The sequence below is a fragment of the Sphaerodactylus townsendi genome, linkage group LG04, assembly GCF_021028975.2.
Source record: "Sphaerodactylus townsendi isolate TG3544 linkage group LG04, MPM_Stown_v2.3, whole genome shotgun sequence".
NCBI lineage: Eukaryota > Metazoa > Chordata > Lepidosauria > Squamata > Sphaerodactylidae > Sphaerodactylus > Sphaerodactylus townsendi.
The window spans coordinates 144453636-144471362 of NC_059428.1; the positions used below are offsets into that span (position 1 = coordinate 144453636).

A 17727-nucleotide genomic window follows, 5' to 3' on the forward strand; every position below is an offset into this window, starting at 1 on the left:
TCCCAAAGGCACCTGCTGGGCCACTGCGAGTAGCAGAGTGCTGGACTAGAGGGACTCTGGTCTGATCCAGCAGGCTCTTTCTTCTGTTCTTCTGTTCATATATCTGGATTTGAAGAATGGACCTCTGACTGTTCACACACAAGAACGTGCCCTGGGGTAGAGATCCCAAAAATAGGGCAGCTGGCAAAGCACACATTCCACCATTCAGATCTTCTCGCACAGGTGTCAAACTTGTGGCCCTCCAGATGTTATGGACTACAGTTCCCATCATCCCCTGCCAGCATGATGCTGGCAGGGGATGATGGGAACTATAGTCCATAATATCTGGAGGGCCGCAAGTTTGACACCTGCTATTTCAGACATTGGGAAGCGGATTAAACACCTACAGAAAACACAGCAGAGTATGCCGACACACCAGCCAAGGCTTGTGTGCTATCTGTTATTATACCGTATTGGGTTCAAAGGTGGGCTTTCAAGTCTGAGGTGCTCATTGCCTTGGCCAGCCAATCTACAAACCCCTAAAAGAAAACCAATGTTTTTCAAGTGAGAGGATTACCTTGGCTGAGGTTCAATACCGCCCCCCCCCTCCAAAAAAGAGAGATTGTGCATCCAGATATTGCAATATACCCAGTTCGGGCGTTATCTTATAAAGGCAGAAAGCATTTTAAAAGGCACAAGAGCCCCAAAACTGCTCTTATTGTCTTGTTTGTGTTAAGGCAGAGGTGGTAGGTTGTGCAAAACATCTGAAAAGGTCTCCCCTTCCCTCTCAACTAACATCCAAGCAACTGACCTTGACAAGCAGGTCGCATAATGCATGTTGTGTTGTGACGGCCAGAATTATCAGTGTCTGGCCCCTGAAAGCACAAGACTCTCCAGTGCTAAGGCACAAGCAATTAAAAACCCTCTCAGGCCACCTCTGTGCAACTGTGCTCTGGGCCAGCGAAAAACATCCAAGAATTGTTCAGCTTAGGCAAAACAGCTGTCTGGATCGGTTTGATCTATCAGCAGTTTCGTACTATGGAAGTGGTGGTGAACCAATGGCACGGGTGCCAGAAGTGGCACTCAGAGCCCTCTCTGTGGGCACCCACGCACAGAGTTCGTCATGTGGGGGGAAAATCCCCCCCCCCACATCTAGGCTGGCCTGGGCAGCTGGACTTGATGTGCATGCACCTCAGTGAGCAGGGAGGACTCGGCTGGTGGGCCTGGTGCCTGTGCTCCAGGTGGCTGCTGCCCCGGGGGGGGGGGGGGGGCAGAGGCGGCAAAGATGCTAGAGAGGCGCAGAGTTGCGCATGTGGGACTTGCTGGAGGCTACAGCAGGCTGGCCCCTACTCGAGGGGGTTATTCAGGTTAAACTGCCGTGTTGGCACTTTGCGATAAATAAGTGGGTTTTGGGTTGCAATTTGGGCACTCGGTCTCGAAAAGGTTCGCCATCACTGTACTATGGCTTCAGTTTGGTAAAGAAAACTCAGGACTGCAGCAATCCATAAAAGAATCCGAGGGAAGCAACCCCGGCTTGGGTGCCTCAAGGCAAAAGATGGACTTCTGCATTTCCTAATCAACACATCACAGCAGCTGACCAAACACTTCTTGCAGCTGATGAAGGAGGAGTTTGTATTATGTACTCTTATTCTGATGGTCTCTCAGAAATCAGTTTGTACCTGGAGTCCATCCTTTGTGTGTGTGTGTGTGTGTGTGTGTGTGTCCGCGAAACTGACCAGCAGTCATGCTAAGATGGTGACAGCAGGAACATAGCTCCCCCAGTTAAATTCTCCAGAGATAACAGTGAGAAAAGCTCCTATTTTTTGGAAGGATCCCAAAAGCACAGAACAAAAAAAGAAATGTTTCACCGAGTACACAATGGTCTATTTGAGGCCCCTGGCAAGCGCACAATGGCTTATGCTGAAAAACTGCATTCTGCTGGCATATGCCCTTGGACTTCCACGAGCTGCACGTTAAACAATCGGGATGCGTTTTGCATTTTGTGGAAACTGATCGCAAACCAGGCAAGCTGTGAACAGCTGACATATTTAACCCGGTTTGCCTTTTAACACGACATCTCTGCTAGGGATGATATTACGTTCAATTATGCATGAGTTATCCTGACCCTTCAAGGACCCCCTCATCTAATGAGGTACAATATTCTTGCACAAATCAAACTGCGGAAACAATTGCAGGAGCAATTCTGCACAAATCCATTAATGCAGGGTTTGGGAGGGAGGCCTGTAATATTTCCGTGTCTGTCTACGTGATTCCACCCATCATAATACACTGAACAATTTCCAAAAAGCAGATGTTCCTCAGATAACAGTATCGTTTTATCAGTCACTTGAGCTGGTGGGTGGGAGAAAAAGTCTTATCTACACGTAGCTCTAATTCCTTCAATAAAACATGGGCATAAGAATGTCTGAGAAAGACAGCGTTTGCTAGTACTCATTTTCAATATATAGGTATGTGTGTATTTTAAACCAGGATTAGGAGATCTGGGACTGCAACGCAAGGGTAACATTTATATTCCAGCCGGTTTTAGATGTTGCATAAAACTCATGAAAGAGCTTAGACCAGCCGCCACAAGGGCTGAGCAAACTTCACCGCTCTCTGCATGATTTTTAAGCAAGGGCAAAGATCTCAGGGAAGGACTTGCTCGAGCTGCAGACATGCCAAATGTCAAGTTTCAAAGCATACTCACAGCATGTATATCAGGACGCCATTATGCATAGCTCCTTTGCGACATAGGGCCAAACTAGTTACAGAACTGTGTGTGACTTTTCACCATTTCTTCCCAACACTCAAGAGGGCAGCCTTTCATGGCTGCCTTCCCGTTTAAAAATAAACCCAGCGGAAAGTTACAGGAAGGCAGCGACCTGCGTTTTGCCTTCATTACACCAGGACTAAAATACATGCAACATCAGACCTGCAACTTTCCAAACGAACTACTAATCTCAGTGTCAGAAACCTGATAATGAACATGCAAATCTATCCATCACGGAAGAGGCGGGTAAACAAGCCCCTAATCTCTTGGGTAACAAGTAACAAGAAAGCAGATTACTTAATTTGTAAAGTGCTAATGAACAAAAGAGAGCATGGAGGCCGTATCAAATGGTATTGCGTGTAGCTGTTCCATTTGGATGGCCCAGGTTAGCCTGATCTGTGGAAAGGTAGGCATCATCAACAATGGTTAGCCCTTGGATGAGTGACCACCAAGGACATCTAGAGTCACGACACAGAGGCAGGCACGGCCGTTCCCCTCTGAACATCTCTTGCCTTGAAAACCCTGAGGGGAGGGGGGAGGTCACTGTAATTTAGGGGGAACCTGATGGCATTTCGCACCCCCCGCCCCAGCGCCATGGAATTCAGATGGTTTAATCCCATAACAAGCCTGCGTGGTAGATTTCAGTGGAAACAGCGATGCCAGAGGCCAGCCCATGAGCTGTGCTGCCAAGGGGCAATCCAAAACTGAGGTTTCAGCAATGCCCCAGCAATCCCCCCCCACCCCCCGCATTTGCTGCCTTTCAACATAAACACAAGGGAGTCCGGGCATGTCAGAATTATCCACACAATTTACTTTGCTGCTTTGCCCACATCTTGACACTGTCAAAAAAAACCACGCCGCCCCCTTCCTGTGGAATTTCCAAGCACATGGAAAATAAATTCCTTCGGTGGCACAAAGGCCCGGTCTTTCCTGACAGACGACAGCCGTGGCTACCATCACACACCGAGCAATGCAGAACACGCAGGGCAGCTGTAAAATATTTGTGCCGGGGCAAATACTGGTAGTTGCCACCTTCTGAATGAATCCAAATAGACTGAGGAAGGAACCAAGCACCGAAGAAAGTCTCAGAAGTTGGGAAAGCCAGCCAGCTTTCCTGGCACAGCACAGTCAGGCCAAGTTCAGCCGCAGAGAAGGGACAGCTTGCAGAAGAATGTTTGTGTCACCTTGTGACAGTTTCTGGCTGCCAGAGACTGCAGTAAGATTTCATTTGACAGAATATGTAATCAAAACTGGAACTCGGGGTCAGCACTTTCTCCTTGTCCGCTCCAGATCTCTCCCGAAAGCCACAACTCTGCTATTTCGTTACCAGGAGTCAGTTGGGCAAGTCTGGAAGCGGACTCTCAAAGTCAGACACACACCCCCTCCCCCCAATAACATGCCGCAGTAACCTAGGAAATCAACGCAGAACCCAGTTCGCATATGTCACCCCTCTCAGGTTCCTTACAGCTGCTCTGTTCAAGCGCTGACCTGGCCTGAACCGGCTCCACGTGAGACCACATTATCATAGCACATGGCGATCTGGCTGCGGGCGCTAGAAGGAAAAGGTTAAGAGTGAATGCAGATTTCCAACCGAAGCAGCATGCGCAGACTTGGGGGCTTTTTAACCCTGGCTCATATGAATATTACGAAAGAGCAGCACAGCAAGAATGCTGATCTGGCTTCAGCTCCTCCAAGCCATTTGGTGGAAAAGCTTCCAGGTAAACAGACCGTTCAGTGGAAACGCTTCCAGGCGAGCAGATGTCAAGCGCAGCAGTTAAGTCGGTACGAAGCGCTCAGTGTCAGTTTTAACAAAAGGCAGGAAGGAATTTTGCACTCTGAAATTTTATTATCCTGGCTAGGGCACACAAAGAAAATTGGCCTGTGCCTTCCAGAGCCAGCATATCTACATTTTTCTCTCAGCAACAGTCGCTTAGGAACTTCCTATGCTTGTATAGGAGGTTAAGAGAGCTGAAACAGACAATCTCAAATGAATTATTTTGGGGTGAACTATGGGGCATGGTACCCCACTGAGGCACTTGTCCTCCCCAGGATGCATCCCCAGATTTCCAGGGGTTTTCCAACCTGGAACTGGTAACTCTCCCCTGCCTCTCCCTGCTGGAGGCCAGGGCAGCCTGGCAACCCTATTTATACATTGCTTGCACATTTTACAAACCAATTCCCATTCATGGACCATTAGGGTAACGCTTACAGTCCACAAACCATTTATCTCCAGGGCCTGGGCGTTGCGTCACAAAAACAAACATCCTGAAACCAAATGCACCCAAAAGGCCTTAAAACAAACATGTCCATTTCTAGTCTCGAAGAGACCTGCTAGCAAGTTTACGACAAAGATATCCCTCCTGTACTCGCACTTGAGTTCACGTACAAGCGGCGTCACATGATTCACACAAATAATAATTCATCTGACATCCGTTCCAGCCATCTTAACCTTCTGTACAAGCAGGGTGGAGGCTGGAGAAGGTGGAACTTGGGGAAAGGATAACTTTGGGGTGCTGTGTGGCTTCCGGGCTGTATGGCCATGTTCTAGCAGCATTCTCTCCTGACGTTTCGCCTGCATCTGTGGCTGGCATCTTCAGAGGATCTGAATGATCTGAAGATGCCAGCCACAGATGCAGGTGAAACGTCAGGAGAGAATGCTGCTAGAACACAGCCATACAGCCCGGAAACCACACAGCACCCCAGTGATTCCCGCCGTGAAAGGCTTCGACAATACAAGGATAACTTTATTTACAGCCCACCTGTCACGTGGCGATCAACTCGAAAAGCAGGAGATCTCTAGACTCTTGGAGACTGGCAACTTGTTGCTAAGATCTTTAATAGAGCAAGAAGTGAAAGTAAACTAGCACCAGGCCATGTTTCTCAATTCCTGTCAAGGGTTCCCTCCCATCAACTGCACACTGACTGAAGAACCAGGAAGCAGCATTTGCTCGTAATGTTTCAGTGACAAGCTGTTAACCTGGCACAAAACTAAAAGGAGCACAAAAGATTGGACCGGAAGCCTCATCCAAAATTGAATAAGCAAATTTTGCATTCAAAACCTGACATTGACTGGCCCCCCAGCCAGAGGATTCTGCAGAGCTTGTTGCAGAACATCAACTAGGGGAGGAAACCGGGGCAGACGTGAAGCATCACTTACCGCCATGACGAGCTCGAAGGGGTATTTGTAGACTCTAACAGGGGACTGATATTTTTGCACCATTTTTACTTCATGCCTGGAACGAAAGAGAACACAGCTCATTAAGAAAATTACTTTGGACACGCTCACAGTAAGCCAAAACATACCCCCTTTGGGTTTCTGAGTGGAACTGCTATCCTTTCCACGTGGAGGTCGAAGTCAGTAGAGAAAAGATACAGAGGATTGTTTAGGACGGGTCAGATTTCGAACACAAGACCCACGGCAGCCGTCCATCCCTACAGCTCAAGTGCAAGAAGCCTTTCCTTTTTATCTGGCGTGCCGTGTTGCCATTCGAAGACCGACGCCTTTGGGATTGAAAGACTGCTTAAACCAGCTGCATCCAAAGTTGTGTCCAACTGTGCCAAACTCATTTGAGTTTTAAAAGAGGGAGGAAGACAGAGAGAAAGTCAAGTGGAAGTCAGCATGTTTTACAGAATGTTCCAGCCTCACAGTTGAGAAAATTACATGATTCCGACAAATGACTCAACGCACCTCGCGAGGAACAACGAAAGACAGCAAGACTGACAGCATGCTTTGCCGAAGTTCATTTGTCCAAATCACTGGAATTCCTCCCCCTGCCCCCGTGAAGAGCTTTTAACCCTCACACGCATGCCAGTAACAAGCACCCGGTGAGCTAATGAACCCGCTCTTACAAAAAGTTCATTGAATTGTTTCCTGCCAACCCTGTAGGAGATGCTGCCTCCGCTACTGGTATTAAATGACCATGAATGCCCGTAGTCTCTGGGCTCCACTCTTCCTACTCACATTCCAGTGCAGGAAAAGACAAAAGACTTCAGAGTTACATTTTAGACAGGATCCAGCCACTGAAATCACCACCTGGGACAAAGAACCAAGCAAAGGGGGCCAGAGTCCAAGGCTGGAGAGGAGAACTTCACTGAACGGCAGCACACCTTCGGGAAGGCTTCCATCGGACTGCCATTCAGTACTGTAAGAACGTAAGAACATAATGAAGATCCTGCTGGATCAGATCAGAGTCCATCTAGTCCAGCACTCTGCTACTTGCAGTGGCCCACCAGATGCCTTTGGGAGCTCACATGAAGGATGTGAAAGCAGTGGCCTTCTGCGGCTGCTGCTGCTCCCGAGCACCTGGACTGCTAAGGCATTTGCAATCTCAGATCAACACTGATAACCATAGATCGACTTTTCCTCCATCAATCTGTCCAAGCCCCTTTGAAAGCTATCCAGGTTAGTGGCCATCACCACTTCCTGTGGCAGCATATTCCAAACACCAACCACGCATTGCGTGAAGAATTGTTTCCTTGTATTAGTCTTAATTCTTCCCCCAGCATTATGCCCCCTGGTTCTAGTATTGTGAGAAAGAGAGGAAAATTTACGTAATTTTATAGACTTCAACCATCAGGCAGGGCAATTCATACAGTTCTAGAGAAAGAGAGAAGACAATGTAGTCAAAGATGCCTGATCGGTGGGGACTGTCTGAATCCATCAATAGTTCACCGAGCAGCTATCGAAGTATCAGGAAATCTTCAGCAAATGCAAGTCACAAGCAAGGTTTACCTGGGCCACTCGTAGTAAAACCACTCGGGCACAGCACTACAGAGCAAACCACTTCGGCAAAGGAGCTTTTAACACAGTTGTTGAAGGATATATCCAGAGCCTTAACCGAGTTTGATGCCAGGCCTACATACGTCTTACTGTTTTCTTAATCTGACTTTGGGTTGTCCTCAGCACTCAGTTCTCTTCTTAGGGCACCGTGTGACACACTGTGCAGTTTAAGGAGAAATTTAGCCATTGCAAGATGTCTATCTGTGTCAGGCCTGTGCCATTCTGGGCCTGCCAGATCACACGTCCACGCCTAAGCGGCATATGGCCCAGCCTTTATCATCGCTCAAGGCTATGGAGGCCTTTCCCTGCTCGCAGCATATAACTAGTCAATAGAGCTTAAACGTTTACCCTTATCTGCCATCCTGAAGGAGTGAACTGTCTGTCCTAAACAATGCCTCTATTCCCACTATCCTTTCACATGCTGAAATTATGGGAACGTGAGGGTCGGGGGATTCTGGGTTGAACCTTTCTGTAACTTACAGGTATGTACCAGAGGCCAGAGAGCCAAAACTTTAGTTTCGGCTATCTGAGCCTTGGAATGACACAGTTCCAATAAAGCTCTTGAACCTTTCCTGAGCCTTGTTGATAATGGAGTAAGAGACCCTTACAATCTGTAGAACATCAAAAACTAACCACCTGAAAAGAAGATCAGAGAATCCACCGCTCTAGACCCATGCAAATGTTCTGCCACAGTTCTTAACCAGGGTTATGTTCATGTGAGATGGTGTCTTCACACTTCCCACAGCTTCTGATCTGTCTGGAGAAAGATCGCTTTCTTCTGCCTTATGCTTGCACAAACTTGGGATATGAAAATGAGGTTATGTAACCCTGCGATTTAAGCCTAGAAATTGGAAATGTTGAAAATTCCTTTTTTTAAAAAGATGCCTGGAACCAGCAAACAAGGATGTGAATCCGGCTGCAAGAGTTCTCCCTCTAAAAAACGAGAAACGACTAACGATTGCCATATAAGCAACTTGGTGTGAGACAGGAAGCCATTGGAGCTTGTCAGTCACTTGTCGCCCTGGTGAAAGCTTTACTTCCATTTCTGCTCCCCTAAGGCTCATCATGACTAAGTCTCCCTCTATCTGAAAGGAAAGCAGCTTGGTCTCACCCACACATCTCATTTTCTTAAGCTCCAGCCCCTGTTTGCTTATGAAAAAAAAATTTAAATTCCACTTGAGAGCTTGCCTGCATGGGAGCAACGAGTGGGAAATCCCACAACTCGAGCTTCGCCTCTGTGAGTTTTCGCAGAAGCAAGGTCCCGGCAGTCTGAGACTTTTTTGTCACTGTGCCGGTTGCTAAACGTACTCCCTGTTTCACTGATTGACATGGAGCCTCTCAGCCGGAGCTCCCATTCAAATGCCACCAAGCTCCCCCTTCCGAGCTAATCCGACTGCTCAGGCTTCAAAAAAGTTAGCTTTATATACTTACTGCCTGACACAAATATATACCCTAAATCAGGGGTGGCCAACCTATGGCACTCCAGATGTTCATGGACTACAATTCCCATCAGCCCCTCCCAGCATGGCCATGCTGGGAGGGGCTGATGGGAATTGCAGTCCATGAACATCTGGAGTGCCGTAGGTTGGCCACCCCTGCCCTAAACCATCTGTGTACCCTCAAAAGCATCAACTTCCTTTCCTAGTTTTTACTGTATTCCAATGCATATGCCAGCCTTGTACAGAAAGGCCATTTTCAGTGGCTCTTCCACAATAGTAGAATGATGCACAAAATCTGATTCCAGATGTCATTCTGAAGGGATGCTGGCCTCTTCATCTGGGCTGCCTTTCCATTAAAATTACACCTAATTCAAACTGAATGGCTAAGATATATGACTTGGCTGTTGCTGTCCAAGCTTTGAGAATCAAGTGGGCTGCATGCTGGAATCCATAAAGATGTGCGTCTCTTTAATATTAATGGTTTCTGTTTAGAAACTAGAAGGCCTGGGCAAAACCCCAGGGACTGAGGAAGCCAACTATCAGTTTAAAAACAGCTCCAGGCCTATCTATCATAGCTTTATCCCCTCCTTCCTCCAAGGAGCTGAAGGCAGCCTTGAGAATAAAGTGATTGCTTTTCTGAGAACTCAAGAATGTTAAGACCACAGAAAGAGGGAATGTTTAAACAGCTGGAAAAGAGCTGCCCTCCTAGTTTGCATCCCAGCAGGTGTCGGCAAACCTTTTTGAGCCGGCGGGCACCTTTGAAATTCTGACCTAGGGACAGGTGCGTGGGCGCAACTACAAAATGGCTGCCGACCACAAACTGCCAGGGAGTGAGGTCATGCGTAGCTCCACTAATAACTCTTTTCACAGTTCATGCAGAAACTCTGTTTAATGAAATGCCTTTTAAAATGAACGCGTCGTTTAATATCCCTTTTAAAATGAACGCGTCGTTTAATATCCTTGTGCTATAGTGGCAGCTGCAAGCATCAATTAAACAAATAATAAAATCTGCACAGCTCCTCAGATAGCCAACAGCCAGTTGAAGGTCTGCTTGGCAGAAGCCCTATTGGGTGCCACACGCTCTCAAAAGGGGCTGTTGGGCCCCATGGCGCTCACGGGCACCATGTTGGGGAGACTTCCTTTCAGGAAACCAACACTGCCTCTAAGCTGGAGCGTTTCAGGACTGCAAGGCTTGGCCTGGCAAACACAGGATGCGCCCAGGTGGGTGGCCATGCTCAGCTCAGTTCTGTCATAACTGTTTGACCCGAGGCCAGATGGCAAAGTAGCATCTGAAACGGGCAGCTGTGGGCATCACTGCATTCTCATGGCACAATGCGACAGCAGCTGCCCCACTAGGCAACCCCCCTACCAACCAGAAAAGACAGGAAGGAAGCTAGTCAGTACAGTATAATAATAAAAATTTGCTGCCCAGTCTGGCTCCTGCCTAGAACCAAGAAAAGTGGAGCTCTGAGAGGAGCTGCAGAGCAGGGCCCAGGTGCAAACCTAAGCCTCTTTACAATTTGCAGGCAGGTTTGAGCAAAAGGGACTCGGCGGCAGCAGCCCGGCCTCCGGGTCCTTTCATCCTGTGGCAGAAACAGCTATTTAAAGCAAGCAGAGCTTATCAGAGCTAAATCCCAACCCCGGATTAGCTGTATCTTTTCACCCTGCGTACCAGACTCATCTTTTCATTGCAGGGCGGTTTTCCTCCGTCATAAGCAGCAATAACTCGTCTTACCCTCCGGAATTAACTCTCTCCTGTCAAAAGAGCCTTTTGATTCAGGCGGGAAGAACAAATGGCCGTGACAGGTCTGGGAAGGTTGCAGGATGAAAAGCACTTTCTGAGCAAGGCTGACACTGTTTGCTGGCACACAAGCCGCCCTTGAGAGGAGAGGGAAGTGTTGTAGAGGGAACCACTTTGCTAGTTAGGCACGATCAGCCTACCACACCCAGAAATTGCAGAGAAGATTCTGTACCACTGAGACACAGCCCTTCCAGCATAGGTGTCAAACTCGCAACCCTCCAGATGTTATGGACTACAGTTCCCATCATCATGATGGGAGCTGTAGTCCATAACATCTGGAGGGCCACAAGTTTGACACCTGTGCAGGCTTAAAGATATCAGCATAAGCAGGCACAGGAAAAGGGGATGGGGGAGGGGTTTGGACACAACATTTCTATCTCTCTGAAAAGTAATGGAAAATGGAAGGGAAACTGAAATTACCTGAACTCATTGCTTATTAATTGTACCTCAGCTTTGCTATTTTAGGCACGTCAACTGGGTTTCAAATATCATAACACAACTGTTTATTTTTGCAAACTAGAACCAAAATAGATCTTATTCAAACAGTAAATTGCAAACAGACTAAATAACAGAGTCGGGGCTGCAAGATAACACCAATGTTAAGGTCCTGTTTGTGAGGCAAAACAAGAATTTGATTATATAAGCTAAACAGGATGAGAAGAAGATTACATTACCTGGGCCTAAAAATAACATGCAGACCCAACACAATCTTGCACAAAGAAAAATAAAATTGTGATTTTGGAGAATTGCTGAGAAAATAATAACTGCGTTATAGAAACTGAGAGCCAGCGTGGTCGAGTGGTTAAGGTGCTGGACTACGATCTGGGAAACCCAGCTTCAAATCCCCACTCCGCCATGAAAACCTGCTGGGTGACCTTGGGATGGTCACATACTCTCAGCCCTGACCCAGGCAAGTATTTGGAGAGGAGACCTCCAAGGAGTACCAGGGTCATGACACAGCAATGGCAAACCACCTCTGAACGTTACTTGCCTTCTTGAAAGCCCTTTGAGGTCACCACAAGTCAACTGTGACTTCAATCAATCAATCAATCAATCAATATGCCTTTTATTAGCATAGTATAACAACAAATATATAAACATTTAAATAACTAATTAGATATAGATCAGCAGCAATAAGCAAATAAAAACAATAGCTATCGTTTTAAAATAATGGCCAGGAAGGAAGCAATTGCACAAGTAACATCAAAAGAATGGTCCTGTAAAAGGAAATGTACAGCATAAGTAGAGTTTTGTATTTTCTTTGCCAATAATAGAGGCTGAATCAAACTTGATCGTACATCAGCATTTAGGACACATTCAAGCAGAATATGAGTCAGGGAGTCAAGTGAGCCACATCGACAGAACCTTTGATGTTTCGGGATTTTTTGGTATCTGCCGAATGTCACATCAACTGTGACTTGACAGGAAAAAAATAAAATAAAGGAAGTTACAACTTCCAGTATTAAGGACTGATAATAAGTCTGGATAATGGGACAAACTATGTGCTTTGGAACATCAGAGGCACAGCACTTCTGAATATCAAATGCTGGGAGCACAGTGGCCACCTGCTCAGGAACTTCCTAAAAATGGCAGGTTGTTGGGGACAGAAGTCTGGATCAGGTCTACCTTTAATCTGAAATCAGCAAGCTAGTTCTTATGTTCACTAAGGCCCCTTCCACACATGCAGAATAATGCACTTTCAATGCACTTTGCAGCTGGATTTTACTGTGCAGAATAGCAAAATCCACTTGCAAACAGTTGTGAAAGTGGACTGAAAGTGCGTTATTCTGCATGTGCAGGAGGGGCCTTCGTGTTATAGTAACTATCAAAGGAACCAGCCATCCAAAACCAAGAAACATTATGCTGCAAATACTACCACAGCTCAAGATTCACAGCTATTCATTCAATACTGTAATTTTGGTCCTTGTGGGACCTCAGAAGACTGTACAAACTATCACGTGTTCGATTTGTTCTTTGAACAAATCGAACCTGTGTTCCCTGCACACCGGCCTGTTTGTTCCACATGAGGTAAAAGATGAAGGAATCTGTAGCAGCAGAGGAAAGAAATCCAAGAGTGTTGGATGAAAAGGCCTTGCTACACTGTGCCGCCGGAGGACTGTTTGGCAGATCCCCAGAACACAGGCCTGGAAATGTCTCAAGGTGCTCTGGAATCGGCAGTGTTTGAAAGCATGCCCACATCCTCAGCATGACATCCATCAAAAATTTACCACACTGAGCTTTGGTGGGCGGGAAAGGTTTACATTCTTCCAGGCTCCTACAGCCCTATTTAAGAGTAAGAAAGTACATTAGGTAAAAGAATACATTATTAAGGGTTCCAGGTGAAGGCTGTACTAGAAGAGGAGTCAAGGCAGAAGGAAATGAGTTCGGTATAGAAGCAGTGCAAGAACTAGGCAAGCTGAGGAGTCGGAAAGTAGGCAGGGATGCGTGTAATTTCTTATTAATGTTCAAGACTACCCTGAGAAGAAAGATGTTGGGGCAAGAGGGTGGGAAGAGTACAATGGGGAAAGTTCTAGGGAATTACTTCTTTAAAAATCCAGCAGTCAAGAATCCCTTCTGACTTCTACACAATGTCCTTTCTGTTTGGGAGACAGTGGCATTATCCCGTAGGGAAGGAAACACGCTGTGTTCCAGTGGTCCGAGTCACTTTATTCTCTATGGTCCAGGCACGTGGCCAATATTGGATGAACACAAAACTGTGAGCCCAAGCACAAGTTAAAGTCCTCTAGGTTCCCACTGCTTTACCTATGGGGCATAAGAGAGGCCAGTTACCAAGACCCTATCAGGCCGAGGTTCGGCAGATGAATGGGCAGAATGCCACAAGGTCCAGCTTAGCCCTCGCTTGCCTGATGCATGAGGGGCAAGGCACGAGCACTGTCCCTCCCTTTCCTTTCTTCTGAAAGGTGAGGCTGCTGCCTACTCCTATAGAACAAGAGGAAAGAGCTGCATTTGGAGACACCCCTCCACAGGAACAGAAGAACAGAAGAAAGAGCCTGCTGGATCAGACCAGAGTCCATCTAGTCCAGCACTCTGCTGCTCGCAGTGGCCCCCCAGATACCTTTGAGAGCTAACATGCAGGATGTGAAAGCAATGGCCTTCTGCTGCTGCTGCTCCTCCCAAGTACCTGGTTTGTTAAGGCATTTGCAATCTCAGATCAAGGAGGATCAAGATGGGTAGCCATAGAGCGGCTTCTCCTCCATCAATCTGTCCAAGTCCCTTTTAAAGCTACCCAGGTTAGTGGCCATCACCATTTCTTGTGGCAGCATATTCCAAACACCAACCATGCATTGCAGGAAGAAATGTTTCCTTTTATTTGTCCTAATTCTTCCCCCCAGCATTCCCCCCAGGAAGCCACATCGGCCCTCCAGGTCCAACAGGGCGTAGCCCCCTGGCGCAGAAATGGATCCCAAACAGGGGTATATGAGTGTGTGTGTGCCCATACACACAGACACCCTTTCCTGCAATAGATAAGTTTTACCTCAACTCTTACACCTGCCAGTCTCCACAACAAGGTTGCTGTTTTTTACTTTTAGATTACAGAGGTCTCTTCACTAGCCCCTTTTTATCATACATGCTTCAGCCTGCCAGAAGTGGTAACTGGGGAAACAGCAGAGAGGAGGAGGGAAGAAGCTGTGTGCATGAAACTGCTACTGGTGGACTTTGGAAGGAGGGGGAGTTTTTGCCCAGTTTTTGCCCAGTTTGTGGGGAGTGGGGGCACTCTGCCAGCCAACAAGCCCCAGGAAGTAAGTCAAGATGGCTCCAGAGATACAGGAAGGAAGGATGGGAGCTGGAGGGTTGAAGAATGGACGGGCTTCTGCTACAGCAGCGAAAGATACTGGGACAGAGGAGGGGATAGGTGTGTGATCCTTAATCGTGATCAGGACATGCTTCACAATAGTGCCAGTTAGGCCACAGGGGCCCTCACATAGATGAGGGTGGCACTGCAGGAAGAGAGAGAAGAAGAGAAGAGGGGCGGGGGGAGAGTAGGAAGGTTCTGAAGCACTGAAACCTAGCAGCCAACTATCAATTATTGATGTGTGGGAGTAATTTATCAGTCAACACAGATGAACGCACACATACACTTCCCACAGGAAGAGAAAGAAACCCTCCACATATATTCACACATGCACAAACGTTTACTTATATACAGTGTGTATATGTTTATCTATACACATTCAGTTATGAATCCATTTTATTTACATGGACCGTTCACTCATTAATTATATAAACGCATATGCCAACACTAACATATAGGAAAGTGCAAAGAAATGCACATACAGATACATAAACATATTCTTCCATGTGGGGCAGACATAGATACGTATAGACCTGTACCCAAATACAGCCAATGGGGTTATGTACATATCTTTCAAATGCATGCTGGTATGTTAACAAACAGTTCAGAAAGGTGTTGCATTGCTAGAAAATGCATACATAGATATATACATATTAAAAATGACACTATGTTACCTCCCCAAAAATGCACATTGTACAGTTATGAGGGTCACAGAGAACAGGATTAAAATCTAACAAATAAATCTTATAGATCAAGAAAACAGATGCGTGTGTGTGTGCATATTACTTGGGTGTGAATTTCTTGGTAAGTAACATGATATATTTCTATGTGTCAATTTCTTGATAGGCAACATAGAGTGTATGTCAGTTTCTTGATAGGTAACATAGACTGTGTCAATTTCTTGACATGCAAGTAGACTCAACGTTAGTGCATGTACAGTCCAGGAGAGCTGGAATCAAATTAATAAATGTTATAGATCACGAATACATATGTGCTCTCTTGATCTATAACAGTTATTCATTTGATTCCTTCTCTCCTAGACTCTCATAACTGTACATGCACAAACATTGAGTCTACCTTTCCCATCAAGAAACTGACACACAGACGTTAAAGGAAAGCTATATATTAAGGGGCTAAGTAGCATGCCTATAAAACGCAAGCTCCTATCTTAACATACATTTAGAGGGTATGCATGTGCACCTTGACAAAATGCATACATACACGCTAGCATCTGGTTTATACGCAATAAAAGACGTATAAAATTCATAGCTCACCCATGCAACTCCTTGCATAGATATGCTATGATTTTTTTAAACGCGAGAATTCTGCATGCCCTACATAGATGTACCACGAATTTGGTACCTAAAATGTATACGACTTGCATAGATGTGCTATGGATTTTATACCTGGATTGCATATGCCTTGTTATGGATTTTATACCTGGATTGCATATGACTTGCTATGGATTTTATACCTGAATTGCATATGCCTTGCTATGGATTTTATACCTGGATTGCATATGCCTTGCATAGATGTGCTATGGATTTTATACCTGGATTGCATATGCCTTGCATAGACAGATTTGCTATGGATTTTATACCTGGATTGCACATGCCTTGCATAGATGTGCTATGGATTTTATACCTGGATTGCATATGCCTTGCATAGATGTGCTATGGATTTTATACCTGGATTGCATATGCCTTGCATAGATGTGCTATGGGTTTTATACCTGGATTGCATATGCCTTGCATAGACAGATTTGCTATGGATTTTATACCTGGATTGCACATGCCTTGCATAGATTTGCTATGGATTTCATACGTATTTTATCACGCATGAGGGGTGGAGGAGATGGAGGAGGAAGGGGAAAGGCGCTACCTGAGGGGGGGGGTCCTCAGGTAAGCTGGGGAGGGGCTGCGGGGGGGGGTGAGGAAAGGAAAGCGCCGCCCCCGCCCCTTTTGCCCTCGACTCACCGGTCAAGCGAAAGGGAAGCCGAGAGGGAGCCCCGCGGGCGGCGACTGGGGCGCGGGAGCCATCCTCGTCCTCCTCCTCTTCCTCACCTGCCCCCTTCCCTGAGGGGACCTGCTTCGTCTCCCCTCAGCGCGGCCTCTCCTTCACCGCGAGGGGACTGCAGGGGGGAGGGAGGTTAAAAAAAATACCGGCCGGCCCCGTTTCAGCCAATCAGCGGCCGCCAAAACCCGGCACGCGCTCCTGCCCCTTCTCGCGCGCCCCCCTCACTCCAGCGGCCGCTGCGGCTGGAGGGCACGCCCACTGCGCGGGGAGGCCACGCCCACCGCGGAGGAACGGGTCGGAGCGGGCGGGGGAGCGCGGGAGCGGGAGGCTCAGCCCAATGCCCCCTGCAAGGACGCCCCTCGGAGCAGCCCCCACTCATCATCTGCCGGGGGGGGGGCGGGGTTATATGTGAATTCATATATGATATATATAAATCCTCCTTTCACTTCCATGGATGGAGGATAAATGGCTTTGCCAAGTCTGCAACCTCCCCCTTCATTATAGCGGGGGTACGGGGGATATAAATGAATTCACTTTGATAGGTAGAGGATAAATGTCTTTGCAATAGTGAAACATCCAAGTCTGCAATCCCCCCCCCCCCCATCATCTGCGCCGGGGTGGGGGGATTTAAATGAATTAATATATGATATATGAATCCTCCATTCACTTCCATGCAATAGTGAGGCATCCAAGTTTGCAAACCTCACCCACCCCCAGTAGTCTGCTGGTTAAAATGACATTTTTGGAATGGGGGGAGGCCGAGGCCCCCTTTGGAATGACATTTTTGGAATGGGGGGAGGCCCCCTTTGCCCGGTCCTGAATTTGTGCCTTGCAGTGTGAGAAGGTTGCGTCCTTTCAACACGAAAACATGTTGGTCCTTGGACAATGCATTTTTAGGCTACAGATAATTGCGGGGTGGAGGATTTTGCGTACTTGGCTTTTCCAGATATTGAAAAGATATCTATCACCTAACTATGGAATTTAATTCTCTTATGCCCCACCTTTCTCCCCAAATGGGGACCCACAGTAGCGTACATCATTCCCCTCCCCTGTTTTAACTTCACAACAACCTTGTGAAGTAGTCTCTCGCTGATCTCTAATATCTACATGCGCCCCCTTGCTTAGTTC

General features: G+C 46.9%; 1 protein-coding gene across 2 annotated transcripts in view; it reads right to left on the reverse strand.

Moving 5' to 3' along the window:
- The window catches only part of SEC14L5 (SEC14 like lipid binding 5), a 33507-nt gene extending 16795 nt beyond the window's left edge, over positions 1 to 16712 (reverse strand). Inside the window, exons 1-2 of one of the 2 annotated variants that reach the window (XM_048494704.1) lie at positions 16560 to 16712; positions 5907 to 5982 (exon numbers count right to left, since the gene is read on the reverse strand). In XM_048494704.1, coding sequence (XP_048350661.1) covers positions 5907 to 5969 — 63 coding nt within the window. In that variant the 5' untranslated portion in view covers positions 5970 to 5982; positions 16560 to 16712. Of the gene's footprint in view, positions 1 to 5906; positions 5983 to 6052; positions 6163 to 16559 lie in introns of those variants that run through there. The other variant, XM_048494705.1, reaches the window with a different exon arrangement.
- Positions 16713 to 17727: the final 1015 nt, after the last annotated feature.